Here is a 19,326-nt window from a genome sequence, read left to right as displayed (position 1 = left end):
GTTGAAGGCTTTCCTGCCAGCTGTACAAGGGAAGGACGTCCTGATAATGACGGACAACACGGTGCCCATGCATTACCTCAACAAAAGAGGAGGCGTAGGATCACTACCCCTGTGCAGAGAGGCGATGCAGCTCTGGTTTTGGGCAATCCAAGAAGGAATCTCTCTATCGGCAGTTCACCTAGCCGGAGAGAAGAACTTGACAGCGGACGCTCTGAGCAGGCAGAACACAGTCTCCCACGAGTGGGAGCTAGCTCAGGAAGTCCTTCAAGAGATCTTCGCCCTTTGGGGAACCCCTCAGGTAGATCTGTTCGCCACCAGCCTAAACAGGAAATGCAACCTGTTCTGCTCAAGGGAATTTCCTCCGAGAGGAGCTCTGGGAGACGCGTTCATAGTGGACTGGGAGTTTCCGCTTCTGTACGCGTTCCCACCGGTCCCTGTCATTCCTCAAATGATCAGGAGGTTGAGAAGATTCCGTCGAACCATGATCCTAATTGCCCCGGATTGGGCCAGGAGAACGTGGTACCCGGACCTTCTAGACTTGTCCATCTGCCCTCCAATTCGACTTCCACTCAGAGAGAACCTACTCTCACAGAAGGGAGGTCAGGTTCTCCATCCAGACATCAAAACCCTCAACCTTCACGCTTGGCTTCTGAACGGCTGAGGTACAAGGATTGGGACCTCCCTGATGATGTTATGGAGGTGTTGCTTTCGGCAAGGATGCCAGCAACAAAGTCTTTATACCGCTGCCCTTGGAACAGATTTTGCAGCTGGTGTAGAGAACAGAATATCGACCCATTTTCATGTGGTACACCAATGGTTTTGTCCTTCCTACTATATTTGGCAAATTCAGGCCTTCAAGTTGGCACCATTAAGGGCTATCTCGCAGCGCTATCCATCTTTAAGCGTACTGCGGAAGAACCATCCTATTTCAAATTACCCTTGGTAATACAGTTTCTAAAGGGGTTAACCAATGTTTATCCCCCAAGACCTTTCCAAGTTCCCCTATGGGATTTAAACTTAGTACTAACTTTCCTGATGGGTACACCTTTCGAACCTCTCCATTCTTGTTCGTTAAGATTCCTTACCCTTAAAACTGTTTTATTAATAGCACTTACATCTGCTAGAAGGGTGAGCGAATTACAAGCTCTTTCTTGTAAACCCCCTCATACAATCTTTCACAAAGACAAAGTTGTCCTGCAAGTGAAGCCTAATTTCCTCCCAAAGGTGGTTTCTGAATTCCATATCACTCAGAAGATTACCCTACCATCTTTCTATCCTCCTCCTCACCCGGGGAAAGAGGAAGAGAGGTTACACAGACTAGACCCTAGGAGGGCTTTAAGTTTTTACATTAGTAGACTAGCCAGGATAAGACAGGCAGACCAGCTGTTTGTAGGTTACACAGGTCACAAGCTGGGGTTACCAATAACTAAGCAGACCATTTCCAGATGGATCATTCTAGCCATTCTGGAATGTTATAAACTGGCAGGGAAAGAGCCCCCTCAAAACCTTAGGGCTCATTCGACCAGAGGTATTGCAGCTTCATCGCCCCTCAAAAGAGGCGTGCCGGTTAAAGACATCTGTGCGGCCGCTACATGGTCGTCTGTCCATACCTTTACACGTTTTTACAATTTGGATTCCTCCTCCAGTCAAGAGACTAGGTTTAGAAGGGCTGTACTACATTCTATTCATCAATAGAAGACAGCGTGAAGTCAGTACTCCCTCCTCCGAATATAGAATACTGCTATGGGAGCCTATCTAAGATGAGGAATACGTCGGAGGACACAATCCCTTCGAAGAACAAGTTACTTCTTACCTTGTAACGTTCTTTCGACGGGATGTTCCTCCGACGTATTCCTCATCGACCCTCCCATCCATCCCCGCAGTTCTACTTCCCTTGTTGTTGCAGTTTACGCTCCTTCAGGGTGATTAGTCTAGTCCAGACAGTAATACTGTGGGCTACAAAACGGAACTGAGCAACGGACGCTGCGCGCGGCCTTTATAGGCAGGATGACGTCGATACGGCGGCTGTCGAGGGACATCGACTCGAAGGACGTCGACGCGCAGCGCCCTCTAGAGAAAAAATGTTCCAAGGCCAGCAGAGCTGGAAGGAGATATCTAAGATGAGGAATACGTCGGAGGAACATCCCGTCGCAAGAACGTTACAAGGTAAGAAGTAACTTGTTCTTTTGTATTGTCAAGATATGGACACTGAATTTATAAGGACACTACCACTGCATGCACGACCCCCTGACATCTGGGGTCCATACATAGCATACTTGCTAAACAGCGCTGAGACTTCAAATTCGCAAACTCAAGCTACATAAACGTAGAGGGAGGAAAGGTTTTGACCAGCAAAGCCGCAGGTGGAAGACTAAATTATTGAGGACAAGTAAACAATAAATAACTGTTAAGTCGGGCATCAGGGGTGGGGAGAACTTGAGCAGTGAAGAATCTAAGTTGAAACTGTTACGACTGCACCTGGTTGGTGCAAATGTGTATGTTTGTGTGTGTAAACTCCAAAAATAAAGTATTTTAAAAAAACTAATAAGCAACACATCCCTCTAGTCATTCAGGAAAAATCTAAAAACCCTATTATATAGGCTTGACCTTACACAACAGACACCTTGCCTTTCGGCTCACAGCCTGTATATGGACACCTCTGCTGCCACCAGGAATAATACTATGCATACCTAGCCTACAGTCATTGTATCTGTTGTTATCCTCGGTTTCTAAGTCAGCATGTAATCTCCAATGTGTAACGTTTAAATGCTCCATTGCATATGTATGTTCATGAAGCTCCTAAAAAAAACTTGTAGTAACCATCTTCATAAGTCTTAGCGCCTAGATGCCTTTGGGCTGCGTGTGCTTTACAAATGTACAAACAAATAAACGCACAACCACTCAGGCAACATTAACAGTTCAACAATGGGAAATTAAATGCTTTTCTTCTCAAGCGAGCACTGGGACTTTTACTAAAAGTGCGCATTATACATTTCCATTTTTCGCAATACTTTCTCAATGACGAACAGTTTATACTCGCTTTCCCTCTTAAGCGAGTCACTTTAGAGCTGGTAACAGTTACCAGCAAGTTTTTCGAAGTGAACCTGAACGCCAAGCTTCACTCACCGGCTTCAGGAACACTGCGGTTGCGGGGTGCTTCCCATTCCACACACCTCTGCAGCACAGGTGTCTCAGGTCCGGCCATGCCAACCGGGAGTCTCCTTCACTCCTTTGTCCGTCGGCTTGCGTCTCGCTTCGGCCCTCGGGTTTTCTCCAGCACAGTCGTGGCTTTGCAATTACAGCCACTCGGCGCACCTGAGAATATCTTCACTCTCAGCACGTTTTCTCAGTGCATCCACAGTTTGTGAACACAGGACCCTCTCAGAACTTGCAGGTGAAATGTGCTGTCTCCATCTCCTGGCACCCTTTTGGTTATCACACTTCCTCATGAACTGCCAGTCTCATGCTCTTCTGTTTCTGCTACTACTGCCAGCCTTCCAGCTCTTGCTCCAGCTCCTTCCTTCTTCCCTCTCCTGCTTCAGCCTTTTATGCCTCATAGGTGGGGCAATGGTTTTCAGGTGTAGCCCATTAATTTCAGTTGCCTGACCTTTGCAAAGGCTGTCGGGCCTAATTGGCTGTCCTCCACTTCTGCATGCTTCTTCAGCCCTCTTCTTCTTCTCAGTCCCTATGGTATTCTGGGACATGTAGTTTACTTTCTTAAAGTTAGAATTTTCTACTACTTGTGTATTGTTAGGGTAGATTTCAACTCTATTAGAGGAAGATGGTGTAGAAAAGGCAAGACTTTCTCTGTTCCTTGTAGTGAATTGAGGAGGACATTTACTTTTAAGGACCAAAATAATTCTATTCTTTCTTTTAGTATAATAGGTTCAGATGTCACAACCTTAGGTTTTACCACCTTAGATTTAACAGGCGGTTGAGAGATATTAAAATGGCAATATGCTATAACCTCTTATGGCATAGTGGTAACATCCCCTTCAGATTTACTTCGTCTCACCCCACGGATTCTCCCCACTTACCTGGGCCTTGTCTACACCTAGGTGATCCTCCCCCAGTACACCACCCACTGGGTTGGGAGCAGGAAGCGTCTGATGGCCCCCCCTGCCCCTCCTGGCCACCTGGGAGGAGACTTGTAGGCAGGGTTTTATTGAGGGATCTGCAGGATTCTTCATACCTCTGCCTACCTCTCCTCCAACGACACTTGCCTCTACACTCTTCCTTCTCCTCTTTTGCACCTCTGATGTCGCTCGCTTCTTCTAGGCCTCGCCCTTATCCTTTGATGTTACTACATGCTCTACAAAATTACCCCTCCCTTCCTCCCTCCTCCACTCCACACCTCCCTCCTCCACACTTCTCCTTCCTCCACTCTACTACTTACACTTCACACTACTACTCCCTCCTTCTCACTACTACATCCTACGTTCCATCCTCCCTCAAACTACTACTACTCAGACACCCACCTTTCACTCACTCAGATACTTCACATACACACCCTACACTTCCTTTCTTAATGTGACCCATTACACTCTCATGCACACTCACAAGGCAGTATCATTTCACTCACTTATGAATTCTTCACCTTCTACAGAAATCACCTCCACACTCTGTTTCTCCTTACTTCCCCCTGTTGATCTCTTGGTCTGCCACCTCATCCTTCTCTGACGTAACCCGAAAAAATCTACCCCTTCCTGTTACCCACTTCAGTATTCACCTTTTTCTGCCATTGGCTCCCTTTCCCTGACCAATCTGATCATGTCTTCCCCACCTGGGAGTTGTTACAATCAGGCAAAGTATTAAATAACGTTCAGACCCTGTCCCTTTTCCCTGTTTGATGGTGGCCCGGGAATGTCCATCGTCTTAGTTCGTGTTAGGGAGATGTGTCTAAATTCCCCCCGTGTAAGAGTAGTCTGTGGCAGACTCCGACCCTTTATTTTAGTCTCTAGTGGTCTAGGGTTGGACTGCAACCCCACATTGTTTGCAGATGCGGCTGGGAAGCAGAGTGCGGTCAGCCTCGCTGCCATGAAAGTGCGTTTTTTTCCCCAATGTCTTTTTCTGTATTCCAGCTTGCTTCAGTCTCTGTATTGCAGTCAGTGAGAGCTGCCTGAGGGTTGCTCTGACTTCCCAGGGTCTCAGTCTCTGGCTTCCTGGCAGGGACAACGAGTGGTGCTTGGTGATAGTCCTCTCTCTCTCTGCTGGTTCTTTCTGCTGCTCAGTTCCAATATGTTTTTCCTAGAAAAAACAAAGACACTGACAGTCCTCTTGCGTAGGAGGTACAGCGTGAGACAAAGGTGTACTGCAAAAATACATGCTGGCACAAGGGGGGGTTAGGAATTGGGGCTGTGATGAATCCTCCGGAATCCTCACAAGGACCCTAACTAAAGTCTCCTTCCAGGTGGCAAGGGGAAGGCAGCCACTTCCTGTTGCTGACCCTGGGGCTGGTATTAGCCAAGAGTATCACCTGAGAAGAGATGGGCCCGAGATGACTTTTTCCCTATGTGAGATCCAGTATTTGTCTTCCTTAAAAAGGAAATATCAGTAATATCAAAATATATAATGGCTTGCTGTCAGAGAGCTTTTATTTCCCAGAACGATCTATCTGAATATGAGTGAAAACAATCATAACCAGTTATGTATTGGGAGTAAGAAACCCCCTTTTAAAGTCACTGACATACAGGGAGATGAAAGCTCATATGACTCCCAGGGGAATATTAAAGATGAGTCTTTATTACCAACTTAGATTATGAAAACCATAATTCTCCGGAAAACCAGACACTTCATTGAATCCTTATAATACTCCTTCAGGGAATATAATTAAGGAGAAAAATTAATTGGGTATTGAACATTCCATTATAAAATCTGATTTTAACATGGTGGGCTCCAAGTCCCTCAATGCCCAAAGTATTGGGACGAAGAAGAGGGCTGCTGAGGCACGAGACTGCATGTTGCAGCCTAATGGTGTTCATGACCCACACCCGAGGGAGACTGGGAGATATAAAAGGCCCCTTAAGGTGTAGGCTAGAGTGAGTAGTAGAAGGATGTGGAGTAGTCGTGATTTCGCCATGTTGCAGCAGAAGCCGAATCTGGAGGAGAACAGAGACGCCAGGACCACTGTCGTGCATCGAGCAGTTGCTGCTCCTGAGAGGGTCTCTTCCTATGTATAACCTGCATTGCGAGTGACGATCACAAGCGTGTAATAAACAGCACCAATGTGTTGCTTGTCTTCCCTGAAGAAATATTGAAGCTTGATGTTGTAAAGCAAGAGACTTTACTAACTTGTTGGAAGCTAACCTTTACCTCAGAAGTACTTGTCATTTTATTCTGTTCTGGCAGGAGAGTACACTAGGGCAGAGAACCTTGTAGTAGTAGGCCTGGCAGGTGAGTGGACCAGGTGAAAGTCATTAAATTACTGTGGTGTTGTTGAAACAAGTGTTTTGTGAACTGTTGCAGAATTATCCTAACAAAGGCATGTTTGTTGATCCTAATGAACTGTGGAAGTATCCTTGGTTTATGAGAAGAAGTAGCTTTGAATTTGATGTCCCAAGTGGAAAGAGGACAAACCTGTTGAACATATTTGAACTGTTGGTTGAATTCAAATTGGAACAAAAAGAACTATATTGGAACTTTGTTGCTAGACTGGATTTCCTGATCCTTTTGTAACTGTTGAATAGAATCCTGCTTGAATCTGGGGAAGGGGAATTCACTCAGATTAAGGAGAGACAGTTACTAGGTTATAATCATAACTGTTATTTTTGTTATGTTTGAACTGCCATATATTACCTTGTTGAGTTGTTGTATGTACAAGTGTGAGTGACAGAAACCTTTTGTTAGAGTGTTTCCTTTAGTTTATTTTAGACGGGGAAATCCTCATCAGGGTAAGGCGTTTATCCAACCTTTTGAGTTAATAAAATGGCATTTTATGAAAAAAAGTCCAAATTTGTCTGCCTCACATTTCTGACCCCTCTCGAGGCCCTCTCAACTGCTACTGTCCTATTCAGGGATAAGACTGGCTTTGGATTTCTCCCCGATATGCCTCCCTTCTCTGGCTGAGAGGGGTCCACCTTCCCTCTTGACAAGGCCAGGGAGACTGGCATTGCCATACCCAACACAGGTTTTTGGCCAGTAGTCTTTTCACTGAGCCCTTCGCTTATCAAAACTTGATAGGTGGACCATCAGGAATGCAGATGCTGACCTGCGGAAAGTATTTCAATCCTTTCGACTGTTTTACCTTCCACTAACTACTGCCCTCTTTGCTATTTTCCCCCTTCCCTCTTTTCCCTTTCACATTATTTTGTATCTCCTTCAATCTTTCCCCCTTCACTCGTTTACCCTTCATTCTTTGTAGCAGTTTCCCGTATGGGGCACTTTACAAACGCAAAAAATATATCATTACGGTTTCATGAGGCTATACATAGGAAAATGAGAAAACATTGTCTTCTGGAATATTTGACCCCGTCCATGTAAATTCACAACATTTTTCTAGTAACTAGTCTGGCCACATCCAAACACTTGAATTTTCAAGTGCATTGTTATGCAAAAACAAAGTGAAAATAATGTATTTTTTCCAGTGGGTTTTCAGAAAACCCAAAAAGAAGACACTTAGGATGCATATCTTGACACTGGCCCTCATTATGAGGTTGCCGGAGTTGCTGGCATCCTCGTATTACCGTTACCTCCGCCTGACATCCCGATGCTACTGGGATATCACATGCGGTGGCGGTATAGTAAGTTTGCATGGACAGTTAGTAACGGTGCCAGTGCTTCAGTGAAAGCCCTGCCGGTAGGGCCCTGACCTTCCGGCAGATCATGCCTGTCGGTTGTTCAGTGCCCCTACTGGCAGACTCGAAGTGAGCCGGTCCGGATAAAGTGCCAGTAATTTGTTACTGGCACCTTTATTCCCAGACCAGCTCTCTTACAATGAGGCCCATTGTCTTCATAGATTGAACAGCTTTTTGCCTACCAGTAGTGTTACTTTGCACTGGTGCACACTGGTAACATTTCCGAAATTGGATCCACTAAACTCCAGATATTCACCTTTTTCAAATCCAAAACATGGATCTATAATTCAGACCGGAGAATGAAGGGCAGAGTCAGCCTGACCGGGTATTGAATCCCTGTTGCACGGCATAGCATTATCCTGTTCCCGAAGTGAGCACATTACACTTGAGCTATCCACCCATACTGAAATACTGTGTGCAGTTATGTTCTTACCCAATTTGGTATTTCTAAAAAAGGAAATATCTCCAACCTCATAATGACTCCCCTGGTAAGTATTCATTTCATATTTATGCTGGCTTAAAATGCATTTGTTCCATTGCAAATGTTTTATGAAGTTACCTGTTGATTCCTGCCAAACCTCTGCATTTGTTGTCACTGTTAAATTAGAAGGCAATGTGTTTACAATTAAAAAGGGGATAATTGGTCAATAGAAAACTTGTAAATGGTGTTCTATCTTTTGTCTTTTTTAGAAAATGAAATATGGAAGAAGATGAAAGATGTGACACCCTTGTGTATATTTATTGTTTCATTATATTCTGGGTCATCGTTAGGATAACATTGTTCACATGGTGTTTCAATGTGATTTCACAATAGTAATTTGATAAACATTTAAATACAAATAAAAAGCTAATCTGAGCATCTGCAATAAAGCTATTGATGGTTTATAGCACACGTGATGGGAATCATGAACCTGTAGAACAGCATTTAAGGAGGCAAGTTCAGATACAAATACTTTGTGATTGATGCCGACAAACATATACTGATTAAACAACCCGAGTACATAATAGAGTGCCAAACAACATCTGTTCTGAAAATGTGAAAACATATTGACTTGCATTTACTTATTTAGAGGAATAGTTGTGGGATTGTGAAGAAAGACAAAATATTTCAAAAGTATTATTGATAATTTAATGTCCGCATTTTTATAGCTTGCCTCGAGATGTTAAAATGGCAGTTTATGCAACAGGAGCTCAACATATAGATGGCTGGGATTTCCTTTTTCAACAATATAAAACAAGCCTGAACTCGGCAGAGAAAAATCAAATTGAATTTGCTTTGGCCTTCACCAGAAACAAAGACAAACTTCAGTGGTGAGTACTCAACATTTTTCATTGTATTGTATGAGATAGAATTGGAAAAACAATTGGACATTAGTAGTTCTCCTGCTTTGGAGTAGAGATTTTAGTTGAAGAATCTGTTGTGCTGTGCTAGTGGAGCTATGTCACTTTGAGTTCTGACTAAACGTGGGGCTGTGGAATACTGCAATGTAAATACAATTACAAGTCTGCTGAGGACTTTGCTGCATGATGTAAATTGGGCATCCCTTCCTTGACAACTCATTGGCTACTGTTTTGACTGATCTGTAATCTTATACTATGTAATTTACTATTAAGCAAAATGTGTACTTTTTCTTGTGTAGCAGAAAAGGGATTAAGCATGGTCTTATAAAGCGTCTAGTGGATACTTTCCACCCACAGATTCCTCATCTTTGAAATACCACCCAGGCGCAGACTGGTCCGAAGACTGTTTCACAGCCACTAAGTGGTATCGTGCAGCTCCGAGCCAAATATTTCATGGTATAAGTGGTGCCTCTGTTGACAGAAGTGACATCCTTACTACATATACAGAGTCATGTGTAAGGAAGGCATGGTATCAATCAGTGGAGACAGACACAAGTGATCACAGTTCAAGTTTGTTTATTGAACTTCAATGGGTTGGTTAAATGCCTATCTAGCCTTAAATCTAAGAATGGGAGCAAGCTGCGACCATCAAATAATAATAACGCAGTCGATGTGGAGTCTCTATCAAAATAAAAGGGCCCATACTAAAAAAACCTATTGCCAATCCTTACTCTAAAATCAAATAGTGTGGGAAAATGATGTATGCAAAAGAAAAGTGTCCAAGAAACAATATGTCAGGATAGTTGAGCAGTTAGCTTCCCTTCGCCTCATTTTCAGCACGGGACATGGTGGCACATTCAAGCTTCGCACACACTCTGGCTTCTCTAGCACGGGGATGCAGTTCATAACATAGATATCCGCGGCTTTTGCACCAAAGTCTCTTTCCCACAAAAAGTCTCTTATTCGAAGGGATTGTGTCCTCCGACGTATTCCTCATCTTAGATATCTCCTTCCAGCTCTGCTGGCCTCGGAAAAATTTTTCTCTAGAGGGCGCTGCGCGTCGACGTCCTTCGAGTCGATGTCCCTCGACAGCCGCCGTATCGACGTTCGATGTCATCCTGCCTATAAAGGCCGCGCGCAGCGTCCGTTGCTCAGTTCCGTTTTTCCGCGCTTACTCGGTGCCTCGGAATACCGTTGCTCAGTTCTTAGTCAGAATAATCCTATTTACCTCGAGTTATTCGACCCGTACTCGATGGCTTCCTCGTCGGAACCGACAACTCCTCGATCCGGCTTCAAAAAATGCCGAGATTGTGGGAAAAAGATGTCGTTGACCGATCCTCACAGAATTTGTCTGTGGTGCTTGGGAGCTGAACACCATTGTTCGGAATGCGAGGACTGTATGTCCATGACAGCTAAGGCCCTGAAGGAGCGTAGGGGGAAGCTGGAGAAAGGTAAGACTTTTAAAGCTTCTTCTTCGTCGACGAAGTCGAGACATTCGTCTCCTCGTCACCATTCGCGCTCCAGGTCTTGGAGTGGGTCTCATCACTCCTCAAGATCGAAGCACTCGAAGAGGAGACGTCGAAGATCCCCTTCTCCGTCTTCCTCTTCCTCTGTTTCGCCAAAAAGAATCCCTTGCCCCACGAAACATAGTTCCCGGGCTGAATGGGAGGAATTCCGAAAGAATATGATGAGCGTCTTCGAGAAAGCGGCCTCGACCCCCTCGAAGACTGCCGAGAGCGATGCTCTGGTCGAAAGACCCGAAGGTCAAAAACGCCGCGAGTCGCAGTACCCGGCGAAAGAAACCTCTCGAGCGCGTTTCGAACCCTCGAGCAGGACTATGACCTCCAAACCTTCCTCGAAGGTTCCGTCGACGCCGTCGACGAAGGTCCCGTCGACGTCGATGTCTTCGACGCCGTTGTCGAGGGGACCTTCGACACACGGGTCTGTCGACTCGACGCCGGCCTCGACACCGGCGTCGACGCCAAGAAAAGTCACGGTTACTACACATCCAGTGACTATCCCCAGGCCCTCGACGTCGATGGCGTCGATATTGTCGAGTAGAATTCCAATTCTTTCGAGGTCCTCGAGGCCTCCACCTCTGTTTTCGACGCCACGCTCGAAGCCTTCGATGTCGGCGTCGACGACATCGACGCTTTCGAGGCCAATAATGACAAGTTCGGCACCCTCTGCCTTGGAAATGGGATTTACTCCCTTTATGAGCTCAGAACAATTGAGAACTATATCCTCAATTTTAGAAGAGGGTGAATTGTCTGAACAAGACATATTTGAGTTACAGGGACCTGTAACCCCAGTCAGAGAGGAATTTTCCTCTGAAGAGCGCAGATTAAAAGATCTTCATGATTCTTTACATGAGGCAAGTGGGTTAGACACTTCCCCTGAGGTGGAGTTTGCTAAGCCAGACCCGGGGGAGCATGCTGAAACCCCCTACAGAGCCTTAATGGCCAGAATTACAGAGTTCATGGGGTGGTCTGCACCTTCACAATCTTTCCAACAAGATGACCTCACGGATATTCTTGACAAAGGCCCACAAGAGGATCCTGTGGTGCCTTTTCATAAAGCTCTTCAGAGAAAGATCATGACAAACTGGGAAACCCCAGATGTAATACCTGCAGTAAATAAAAAACTGTCTACAAAGTACAGGGTATCTTCCACAGACCCAGAGTTTTTGTCTAAACACCCATCCCCAGAAAGTCTGGTGGTACAAGCAGCATCCTCTACCGATGTCAAGACGGCTTACCCTACAGTCCCACAGGACAGTGACGATAAAAAATATGATGCTATGGCAAAGAAAGTCTTTTCAGCATGTAGCATGGCGTTAAAGTCTGTTAATGCTACTTGCACCCTTGCTAGGTTCAGCCATACACTTTGGGAGTGTGCTTCTACAGCGGCTGACTGCATCCCGGAGGGAGAAGAAAGGGATGCGTTCCTGAATATTATACAGGACGGTAAAGGCGCTATGTGCGAATCCCTCCAGACGGGCATTGACTCGGCTGACAGTATCAGCAGAGCAATGGCGGCAAGTACTTCAACCAGGAGATTTGCTTGGTTGAGAAGGTCGGGTTTTGCCCCAGATGTGCAAGCCAGACTCTTGAACATGCCATTCGATGGCTCTTCTTTGTTCGGGGAAAAAGGCGGATGACAGTTTAGAGAAACTGCAAACTTCAAAAGCTGCAGCAAAATCCCTAGGAGCTGCAATCCGTCAGACTCCTTTTCGTCCCACAGGAACCTCTGCGAGGGGCAAGTCCTTTCGCTTCTACTCCGCATTCGGAAGAGGTAGAGGACGACCGGCTCAAAGGGGTCAAAGAAGAACTACCCGAGGTGGACGGGGTAGATATTCTAAAGCCGCAGCAACAGCAGGTGCCTCTTTACCATCGGCATCTGCATCAGCCGCCCCAAAACCACTCTGAGGACTCCCCTCACAGGACACCTGTAGGAGGCAGGTTGACTCAACATCTGGCGGTATGGCAGGCTATCACGTCAGATGCTTGGGCATTGGAAACAGTCGCCCAAGGTTACTGCCTGCCTTTCCTACGTATACCTCAGAGTCATCCACCGGGGATCAGCTCTCAGAAAGCTCCAGATCCGCTCCTCTTGCAGGAAATTTTGGACCTGCTAGAGAAAGGTGCCATAGAACCGGTACCTGTAGCGGAGAGGAACAAGGGCTGGTACTCCCCTTACTTTCTCATTCCGAAGAAAGACGGAGGACTGAGACCCATCTTGGACTTGCGAGAATTGAACAAATTCCTCAGAAAAGACAAATTCAAGATGGTCACTCTTTCTCAGATCCTCCAGGCCCTTCAGTTTCAGGACTGGTTGGTATCTCTGGACCTTCAGGACGCTTATTTCCATGTGCCTATCCATCTCAAACACAAGAAATACCTGAGGTTCGCAACTGGCAACTCTCACTATCAATTTCGAGTGCTGCCATTTGGGCTGACCTCCGCCCCGAGGGTCTTCACCAAGTTAATGTCGGTAGTGGCTGCAAGCCTAAGGAGGGAAGGGATTCACGTCTACCCTTACCTGGACGATTGGCTGATCAGGGCTGTTTCTCCGGAGCAAGCTCAGATCCAGCTAAATCACGTGTGCCACTTCCTTCACAGACTGGGCTTCTCCCTCAATTTAAAGAAGTCACAAATGATACCATCGCAGAGACTCCAGTTCATAGGAGCGATCCTGGATACTTCCCTGGGAAAAGCCTCGCCACCAGAGGTGAGGGCTCAAGATATTCTACAGATGGTTACCAAGTTCCAGCATGCCCAACGTCTCCCAGCCTTCGACTTTTTGAGGTTGCTAGGCCTCATGGCATCCTGCATTTTCCTTGTGCCAGAGGCTCGCCTGAGAATGAGATCCCTCCAGTGGGCACTGAGGACTCAGTGGTCACAATTCTCAGGGAGAGTGACAGATCTTCTTCAGGTTCCCGACAGAGTAGCTCGAGACCTTCAGTGGTGGGCCTGTCAGGAGAACATTCTGAAAGGAGAACAGTTTTGGCAACCCTGGCCGGAGATAACAGTAGTCACGGATGCCTCACTCACGGGGTGGGGAGCCCACGCCAACGACTTGACCATCAGCGGTCGTTGGTCTCCATCGGAGTCCAGACTACACATCAACCTGTTAGAGCTGAGAGCCATCAGACTTGCGTTGAAGGCTTTCCTGCCAGCTGTACAAGGGAAGAACGTCCTGATAATGACGGACAACACGGTGGCCATGCATTACCTCAACAAAAGAGGAGGCGTAGGATCACTACCCCTGTGCAGAGAGGCGATGCAGCTCTGGTTTTGGGCAATCCAAGAAGGAATCTCTCTATCGGCAGTTCACCTAGCCGGAGAGAAGAACTTGACAGCGGACGCTCTGAGCAGGCAGGACACAGTCTCCCACGAGTGGGAGCTAGCTCAGGAAGTCCTTCAAGAGATCTTCGCCCTTTGGGGAACCCCTCAGGTAGATCTGTTCGCCACCAGCCTAAACAGGAAATGCGACCTGTTCTGCTCAAGGGAATTTCCTCCGAGAGGAGCTCTGGGAGACGCGTTCATAGTGGACTGGGAGTTTCCGCTTCTGTACGCGTTCCCACCGGTCCCTGTCATTCCTCAAATGATCAGGAGGTTGAGAAGATTCCGTCGAACCATGATCCTAATTGCCCCGGATTGGGCCAGGAGAACGTGGTACCCGGACCTTCTAGACTTGTCCATCTGCCCTCCTATTCGACTTCCACTCAGAGAGAACCTACTCTCACAGAAGGGAGGTCAGGTTCTCCATCCAGACATCAAAACCCTCAACCTTCACGCTTGGCTTCTGAACGGCTGAGGTACAAGGATTGGGACCTCCCTGATGATGTTATGGAGGTGTTGCTTTCGGCAAGGAGGCCAGCAACAAAGTCTTTATACCGCTGCCGTTGGAACAGATTTTGCAGCTGGTGTAGAGAACAGAATATCGACCCATTTTCATGTGGTACACCAATGGTTTTGTCCTTCCTACTATATTTGGCAAATTCATGCCTTCAAGTTGGCACCATTAAGGGCTATCTCGCAGCGCTATCCATCTTTAAGCGTACTGCGGAAGAACCATCCTATTTCAAATTACCCTTGGTAATACAGTTTCTAAAGGGGTTAACCAATTTTTATCCCCCAAGACCTTTCCAAGTTCCCCTATGGGATTTAAACTTAGTACTAACTTTCCTGATGGGTACACCTTTCGAACCTCTCCATTCTTGTTCGTTAAGATTCCTTACCCTTAAAACTGTTTTATTAATAGCACTTACATCTGCTAGAAGGGTGAGCGAATTACAAGCTCTTTCTTGTAAACCCCCTCATACAATCTTTCACAAAGACAAAGTTGTCCTGCAAGTGAAGCCTAATTTCCTCCCAAAGGTGGTTTCTGAATTCCATATCACTCAGAAGATTACCCTACCATCTTTCTATCCTCCTCCTCACCCGGGGAAAGAGGAAGAGAGGTTACACAGACTAGACCCTAGGAGGGCTTTAAGTTTTTACATTAGTAGACTAGCCAGGATAAGACAGGCAGACCAGCTGTTTGTAGGTTACACAGGTCACAAGCTGGGGTTACCAATAACTAAGCAGACCATTTCCAGATGGATCATTCTAGCCATTCTGGAATGTTATAAACTGGCAGGGAAAGAGCCCCCTCAAAACCTTAGGGCTCATTCGACCAGAGGTATTGCAGCTTCATCGGCCCTCAAAAGATGCGTGCCGGTTAAAGACATCTGTGCGGCCGCTACATGGTCGTCTGTCCATACCTTTACACGTTTTTACAATTTGGATTCCTCCTCCAGTCAAGAGACTAGGTTTGGAAGGGCTGTACTACATTCTATTCATCAATAGAAGACAGCGTGAAGTTCAGTACTCCCTCCTCCGAATATAGAATACTGCTATGGGAGCCTATCTAAGATGAGGAATACGTCAGAGGACACAATCCCTTCGAAGAACAAGTTACTTCTTACCTTGTAACGTTCTTTCGACGGGATGTTCCTCCGACGTATTCCTCATCGACCCTCCCATCCATCCCCGCAGTTCTACTTCCCTTGTTGTTGCAGCTTACGCTCCTTCAGGGTGATTAGTCTAGTCCAGACAGTAATACTGTGGGCTACAAAACGGAACTGAGCAACGGACGCTGCGCGCGGCCTTTATAGGCAGGATGACGTTGAACGTCGATACGGCGGCTGTCGAGGGACATCGACTCGAAGGACGTCGACGCGCAGCGCCCTCTAGAGAAAAAATGTTCCGAGGCCAGCAGAGCTGGAAGGAGATATCTAAGATGAGGAATACGTCGGAGGAACATCCCGTCGAAAGAACGTTACAAGGTAAGAAGTAACTTGTTCTTTGCAGGATGCCTGGATTAACAAACAACTTCCAAAGTTCCTTTCTCATCAGAATTTTCACGTTCACAAGTTCTTTGGTTTACTGTTCATCATGGGTCCCCCTCAGTCGAGCTCGGACCTTGCAATCTTACTTTCCTTGCTTTCCACTCTTGATCAAAAAACAAATACTTTCGACTGTGCGATGGATTTTGCTTAAACAGTCGTAGGAACACTTTGATTCACTTTATTCATAAGTTTCCCCTTTAAACTTCACTTTAGCTTCTGCCACTTCTTGGCTGCATACCTCAAATAGAGACCTTTGATTGAGCACACCCGCATTGCAGGATGTTGGGTAAGAATTGGTGTAGTAACACTGTGTGAGACAACATAACACTTATCTGCTTGGTATTAGGTAACCCACATTTTGGTATAGGTCTACTACACAAATTGGTAGTGTGACTGAGCAGCCAGGCCTATCTCAAGAGGTAAATGTGAGCTGTACAGCTGTAGGAATTACATTCGTAAATACAGGTAACCAAGTAACACTTACACTCAAGGTTTCAGTTATAAATAATTAGTTATTTAGTTAGCATCAATTTTTAAGTAAGCATTAGTTAAAAAGGCAATTTATGTAACAAGGTAAATATTCTTTAAAATACTTTTCAGGATCATGACAAGTTTAGTGGATGCTCTTTAGATATGCTTTTTACACACTTCCTACACCCTGAGGTGACTTTATTCAAAAGGACAGTAATGGCATTTATATATCACACTGAATACACGTTGCAAATTCTGAGGTTGCAGAAAGGAAAGGTTTAAGGAAGTGAGAAGGTTAAACAGGTTCTCAGTATAGGTGAAGGCATTTAAATCTTCCAATGAGATCTAGAAAAGCCTTTCCCAGCAATAACAGTCTAAAACAAGTTACCACCTATGAGGGACAGAAATATCAAAGTCAATGGACTAGAAGAGTCTGCAGGGAGCCAGGACAGCCAAAGTCAATTGGAGCACAGTCTATGGGGCTGAGGCACTTCTTAGATAAAAAGTCTTGCACAAAGTTAGAGAGTTTGTAGAAATCACTTGTAGGGTCACAAGCTCTAAGGTAAGCTAATGCATTTCCCAACTGAAAAGAACACAGCTAAAAAGACACTGAGGTAAGTTCCCCAAGTCTAAACAGTACCTCTGGTTTGAGGAAGAGTGGTCCAGCTGGATTCTGTCCTGTTGCAGCGATGCAGACCCTGGGTTCCTGAACTTCAGTCGTGGGGACAAGAGGGAGGACGTCTGGAGGGCTACTGCCGCGGCAATATGGAGGTCGTCGGCAGCTGCAGGCTCTTTTCGGCTCAACAGCGCTTCGCAGTTTCAAAGCTCGGTAAACAGCACCGTTGTGGATACCGGTTGGGCTTCCTTCACTCATTGGGTCGTGCACTTTGGTGAGGGGACTCGAGCTCAGGTTGCCCTGCTTCTGGACGGTCCTTAGGAGACTCCGGGAGCTTCTGGCCGGATTTCAGACGTTGCACTTGACTACGGATTTCTTGACCCCAGGCACTCGGTTCTTGCAGCATCGAAGAAGAACAGCCAATCAGGGAAGATGGTCCAGTGAAGTTAGTCTCTGGGTTAGTTGGTTCCACTAGCCCAAGGGAAGAAGTCGTCCCTTCCAAAGCTTCTGTTGAATTGGAAAAAGGAGTTTCAGCACAGCAGCAGGGCTGCACCGGGCAATTCAAAGGTCCAGGAGGATGCAGCAATCTTTGTTCATGGTTTCTTCGTCTGGTATTTCTCCCATTGGTCGACTCTGCCGCTAGTCCCAACACCCTCGCCTTTTAAGCAGGTTTCTCTTATTCATGCACAGCCTAGGCTGTCAATCACACAGCAGGCTGGCTATCCTCAAAGGACATGTTACATTAATACCCTAGTTCAGGGTGTGGGGTTTTCCTGCGGTTTTCAGAGTGCTTATCCTCAAAGGACAGCCAGCCAGTCAGGACTGCTTGCATTCATACACTCCTAGAGACAAATGACAGGGTAGTTTCGGGAACCTCCCTCACATCCTGCCTTTCCAGACACACTGGAGCCAGAGCCAGAGGCATGCTTCAGGGCTGAAGCCCGCCAAAGGCAAAATGAACAAAGGGCTCAAACCTGGCTCAGCGCACAGAGTAAAACCCATGAAAGACCTCACAAACAGAAAATGGCGAAAAAAGAAGACGGGGCAATTTTGACAGAAATGGTCACCCATGGGTGCTGTACTGCAGCTGAGGATTCAGCCTGCGGTAGAAAAGCACAATGGTAGGAAAATTGAACCACTGCCACAAGCCATTTAAAGTAGTGAGGGTAACATACAAAATATTACATGAGAATGTAGGATAAGAGGCTACTAGGTAAACCCCAGCACTCCACTTAAAATGGGGTGTGCTGGACCTACAAAAAGAAAAGGTAAGTAAAGTAAATTTCACTTTAAAATTCTTGGGAACAGTAGTTCACACAAGAAAAGGTATTTAAACCTTCTGAGAAATCTAAAGGACTTCTCTGTGACACTGCACTGAAGGGGCTGTTGGTCACCATACAAAAAGTAGATGTCTATGGAGTTTGTCAGACTCCAAAAACAGTGAAAACCCACAATCCAAATCCGGTCAAAACACACGAGAGAGTGAGAAAAAGGTCTCACTCTTTCTAGGGTTAAAATTAAAAAGTCTTAAATCCAGCAAAAGAGCTGGGTGTCTCTAAGGTGGGAGGAATTAAGCACTAAAATGAAAATTCTCCCTAACACCGGACCACTCTGTATGCTTCCTTCTCTGATTCATATTATAGTTCAAGCATCCATCGGCAATCTAGCTTTACTCGCGTATTTCATTACTCCTCACACGCGTTGATATTCTTTGCTCTTAATACAATGTTGCCGCTTGCAACCTCAGCTTCAACACAGACCAGGATTGTATCGGTCTCCCCAACTCACCGGCTGTATTGATTTCTCTGGCGCTGCTTTGATCCTGGAGCCAAGAACAGTACCACGGTGGCTACTACTCCTCCCCGACTCGGCCAGTCATGCAGGAGGGCCCCGGATATCTCTGACACACAATGCAGGTTTCTTCAGTCTGGTTTCCTGGGCTTACCCGTTTCAATCTGAAGGCTTCCGGAAAGTAATGTTTTTTTGCCAACAAGGTCAAGGGTATCTCCCTCCTCGTTCTCCCTTCTTGGTTTGCCACATTTCTCCCCTGGTTCAGCTTCTGCCTGGAAAACGCTGCTCCTTCGTGTGTTTTGCCTCGCTCAGAGTGTGCTCTCATTCTCCGCCTTTTATCCGTGTGGGGAAGCTTAATGGAATTCAGGTGTGAGTTGTCAAAAGTATTTCCGGACTTTGCCTGACCATAGCAGTGGGAC

At 46.1% G+C, this 19,326-nt stretch overlaps 1 protein-coding gene across 8 annotated transcripts in view; it reads left to right on the top strand.

The window, feature by feature from the left end:
• The window catches only part of ERAP1 (endoplasmic reticulum aminopeptidase 1), a 1,074,730-nt gene that overhangs the window by 847,102 nt on the left and 208,302 nt on the right, over positions 1 to 19,326 (top strand). For all 8 annotated transcript variants that reach the window (XM_069627669.1, XM_069627672.1, XM_069627670.1 and 5 more), the window contains one exon: positions 8,943 to 9,104. In XM_069627669.1, coding sequence (XP_069483770.1) covers positions 8,943 to 9,104 — 162 coding nt within the window. The remainder of the gene's footprint in view (positions 1 to 8,942; positions 9,105 to 19,326) is intronic.

Source organism: Ambystoma mexicanum, chromosome 6p (assembly GCF_040938575.1).
Source record: "Ambystoma mexicanum isolate Mex_15411 chromosome 6p, UKY_AmexF1_1, whole genome shotgun sequence".
Lineage (NCBI taxonomy): Eukaryota > Metazoa > Chordata > Amphibia > Caudata > Ambystomatidae > Ambystoma > Ambystoma mexicanum.
This window is presented reverse-complemented; position numbering and strand designations above follow the sequence as displayed.